The 4,502-nt window shown below is 47.1% G+C and overlaps 1 protein-coding gene across 1 annotated transcript; it reads right to left on the reverse strand.

Moving 5' to 3' along the window:
• Window positions 1-2,231: 2,231 nt before the first annotated feature.
• LOC136839289 (uncharacterized) lies at window positions 2,232-2,774 on the reverse strand. Its single transcript, XM_067105112.1, has one exon. It carries the CDS (start codon window positions 2,772-2,774, stop codon window positions 2,232-2,234), a length of 543 nt encoding a protein of 180 aa, XP_066961213.1.
• Window positions 2,775-4,502: the final 1,728 nt, after the last annotated feature.

Genomic DNA, 4,502 nt, shown 5'->3' on the forward strand with positions numbered 1-4,502 from the left:
GTTTCCGTTTATTTAGCTGCATTCACAGTTTAATCGTAAAAATAAATACGCTGAAAATATTATATAGCATGGTTTCAAGTGTTCTAGTTTAGATGTGTCTTTTGAGTCTAAAGATTTGTATGTCCATTTTGATGTACTTTTGTTAGACCATATCCAAGAGCTTGTAATTTTAATTGTATTATGTTGTGGTCAATAAGCTTCTATCTATCTATCTATCTATCTAGAGCTAAAAGAGCTGCCTTTAGTTCCAGGACATTGACAGGGAGGTGTCTGTTATTCTGGTCCCACACACCTGAAACTAACAAATCTTCCATGTGTTCTCCCCATCCCTCGATGCATCAGAAAACAGAAGCATCTCGGGAGGGGGAGTGCCTAGCAGCACTCCTATTAAGAGGTTTAGCCACAATCTCTCCTGACTTCCTCTGACAGAAGAACAGGAAAGAAAGAAGGGTCCCTCACTTCATTCTTCATTGAAGGGAGCAGAGGTGAGGCTGCCTATGAGGGACCAGCTACTCCAAAGACAACAGGTGACCAAGAACAGCTTGCCTTTGCCGAGTAGGTTGCTCCTGTCAAGACACGAACCTCTTCACTGCCTCTCTGAGCCTGCTGATGCTCGAGTCCAAAGGGAAGGCTCTCGCTGCTACTGCATCTGTCAGCATGCCCAGATACTTTACCCTCTGCTTGGGCATGAGATCTGACTTTTTGAAGTTGATCACCACCCTCCACCTTTCTTTCCCTTGCTGAAAGGGATGTGACTGTGCACCTTTCACTACCTGGACATGAGAAGCTTGTGTACCTCTACAAGGGGCAAAGGAAGTCTGGAAATTTCTCTTCCCTGAAGAGGAAGGGCCAGCCTAACCTGAGGGTTGAGCTGCAGTGCCACGCGAAGACCTGGAGGTCTTGGCCACTGCCTGGTGAACAAGCTTTTTGCTGTTGTTGACCTGCAGCCTGTCCAGTGTGGCCTCCACCTCTCCTCTAGCAAAGAGAGAGGCAGACCCCAGGACTAGTCAATTCCTGAGCACCAATGCCAACTCAGACCCAATGAACCTAGAGATTTGAGACAATACTGTCTAGCCTCTTCAAAGATAAATTCACACACAAGTTTGCTGTCTGGTGGGTGAGGTAGGTAATGGCCCTACCTCCAGACAACATCAATCTCCTAAAGGCTGAATTCTCTACGGGTGTATGGGAACCCAAAGACGAGGAAGCACTCTTGGCCACCGACAATGACCAAAGGTCTATCCAGTAAACTGTCTGGAACACTGTCATGGTAGTCAATTCCAGTGCCACTGCCTCCACCTGTGAGAGGGGGACTCCCTCCACACAGAGCCGCTCCAGTGACAGACCAGGACACAGACAGATCAGGTCCGGGTTAACCTGTTTAGTAGGCAGTGGGCTCTCTAAGGAAACAGTATTCCCTCTGGTGAGCTTGAGGCAGAGGAAGTGTTTTGTATGACTGGCTAGACTGAAGAGAATTATCTTGCCCAGAAACAGGAGAATTCACAAGTTGATTGAGACCCTGGGTTCCTTCTGGGGTCCTCAAAAAGGCTGAAGAACAGTCTGCAGGAAAAGCCAAGGTCTCTTCCTTGAGATCATTATAATGCCATATCATCTTAATGATCTCTAGGAAATGCCTCTGCAACTCGGGAGTGTCTAAGTATGGGGCATAGGACCCTTGGGTCATTCCAGATCCCATTCCTGCAGGAGAGAAACACTCACCAGAGCCGCCTGGCAATCTCTCGACCACTCAAGTGTATGCCATGTTGGTCCAAGGACCAAAACAGGAATGTGTGCTTCCATGGACGGGCTGGGATGGGAGGGAGAATGGGCCTAGTCCAGAGCCCTGGGACTGTCCAGCTCCTGGCTCTTGGAAAATCCCAAGGAGGTTGAGGGAACAGGTGAGGAATCGAGAGCACCCTCACCCAGCCAGTCAAAGACCGAGGTCCCAGCAGGTGAGTGGGGCTGTGGGCGGTTGCCAACTGAAGGACGATGTCTGCATGGCTCAAGGAGAGTGGTCCTGCTCATGTGAATGTGGGCAGGGGCTGTCCCACGAGAGTGCTCCAGCCTTCTTAGAAGCCAAGGGTTCTACAAGAGGAGAAGACTGAACCAGGGACCTTCTTTTGCTTTGCCCAAGTGACCGGGCCTGTCAGGCCAGGCCACTATCCCTGGACACTTGGGCCCACTCTCTTTGAAGAATGGGAGGGGGTTGAGGGAGCACCTGCTTGCTCTGCTCACCTCTCGCTGGGCTGTGGTGGCAGCTGGACCTGGGTCTGTAGACCGGGAACCCTTGCTGGCCAGGTAGGCAAGCTACCAGGGCTGGTATCAGTGCACCGGGTGTCTAGAGAACCACTGGCAGTGGTTGCACCTGTGAGCTTGGTAATGGGAGCGGTGGTACACGTGGTACTGCCAGCAAGAGACCCAGTAGCCCTTTCTGTGGGAGAAGGCTGGCAGCTGGAAGCTCTATGATACTTTCCTTGGGTGGACGAGGCAGCCTTCTTCTTCCTCTGCTTGCTGCCTTTGGAAGGAGATGGGGAGGAGGTGACAGCAGTCAACCATGAGGATGATGAAGATGATGAAAACGACTTCCTTGTCCCCTTCTTCAACTTCTCATTGTTGAGGGCAGCCTTAGACAGCAGTATGTGGAGGAAGACATTACCCAGTAACAAAGTCGACGGAAGCACCTGGGGGCACATCACCAAAGCTATGTGTGTAGTCACCAGAGATGTGGGGATATTCCTTGAACTGGTGGATACTGTAACTGTAGAAATTGTCATGGTTATGGTCAAAGCAGTAACCAGAAGGGTTTGCACAGTCTTCAAGTGATTAGTACAGTAACATTCAGGCCTGAGGACCAGAGCTCCTTAAGCCCCTCGCCTTCCACAGCACCTGCAACTAAGGTTGGGTTAGGGAGGCAGCTTCCCTATGCTCATTCTTCCCTAAGAATGAGCGTCCATCTGAGAACAACTCCTCCTCCAAGAGAAGAGAGACCCCTGGAGAGGAGTTGGGTTGGTCATCTTCCGATGTAGTGGTAGGAATCGGTAAAGAGGAAATGTTAGAGAATCTTTGGTGTCCCCAGCAGAATACTGAACTCCGATGACATCGGAGAAACTTTCTTCTCTTTCTTCCTCCTCCCAGCAAACCTCACCCACTGTTCAGAAGGACAGACTTGGTACTCTGAACATGGACTGTTTTGGTTACATCCATGCCTGTGGCATGAAGCACAAAATATGAGGATCAACCTCAACAGGGGAGAGGAACTGGTTACATGGCCTGTCCTTCCCTATTGCAGTTTCCTCTTCATAGCACATAGTAGGCTTAAGTGATTGAGGGGTTTGCATAATAAAGCAACAATCACACAATATATTTAGAAAATAACAAAAGGAAAAAGCATAAGAAAGCAAACTGCAGTAGGGTAGAGAAATGCAGCAGATGTCCATTATTTTATTTTTGAACATTTATTACTGGGCCTTGCTACATTGTTTAGGTTCTTCCTAGTGAAGGCTATGCAGAGGAAGACGGTACCTGGCATTTGTAGGAGTTGGAATTTCAGCTAACAGCCATTGATTGCTATATTGTTTACTTGCAAATGCTTTGTCTTTTATCTGCCCTCCATTTTTTGTGCTTTTATCTGGTTCTTTTTTTTCAAACTTCCCATTCCCTATTATCTGCAATGTATTTGTGATATTGTGGTTTCTCAGTAAGTACGTTTTAGAATTTTCCTCAGATTCTCTAACTGAAACTTTGGTTTTCTGTGACCTTGTATCATCAGGTTCCCACTTCCTTAAACCCTCCCTAGCCTCGTTTGCTCTCTCTCTCTCTCTCTCTCTCTCTCTCTCTCTCTGTGATTAGAGTTAGGTTCATTAATTAATGCTTTATTAAGTGTCCTACTCATATTGAGAATTGTGTTATTACTTTGCCCCTTGATTACCATGTTAATCTGAACCCTGAATATTGCCTCTGAAGGGTGACCCACTCACTGTAAAGTTTTATGCCCAGAAAGAAGTCAAGAAACACAACCTAAGACTTCATGTAAAGAAGATCCAAATGCATATCCATACATGCTTTAGCTTACCAGACTACTATCTGTCATCCTCACAGACTACTTTCCATCAGAACTATGAGAGGTCAGCTGATGTGAATTTTCATATCAAGTTGTGTTATGAGTCCACACAAAGTAATCTGGAAGAGTTGTTGCCACAAATCAAAGTAGAAGAGCAAATATCTCAAACTACAGTCAAGCGCCACCTCAGACTTCTGGAGAATGCTATCAATGATTTAAAGAATCACACCCAAGTCTACAAGGACTTCTAGGAGGAATAAAGTTATGATGTCCTCCTCAGATATTGTAAGTAGTGCCAGCAACAAGTTTGCCAACCCAACACTGTCCCCCTGTAAGAGGTGCGAAATAATGAGCAGGTGGACATGTACTTCTGGTTTACTAGGAAAGCAGGCCGCTTATAAAGCAGTGTGTGGACGTCATACAAAGGAATACAATAGGATAC

The sequence above is a fragment of the Macrobrachium rosenbergii genome, chromosome 1 (genome assembly GCF_040412425.1).
Source record: "Macrobrachium rosenbergii isolate ZJJX-2024 chromosome 1, ASM4041242v1, whole genome shotgun sequence".
NCBI classification, from domain to species: Eukaryota; Metazoa; Arthropoda; class Malacostraca; order Decapoda; family Palaemonidae; genus Macrobrachium; species Macrobrachium rosenbergii.

Excerpts from the sequence above, each read along its gene's own strand:
- LOC136839289 (XM_067105112.1), bottom strand. The coding sequence starts at position 2,774 with ATGACAATTTCTACAGTTACAGTATCCACCAGTTCAAGGAATATCCCC.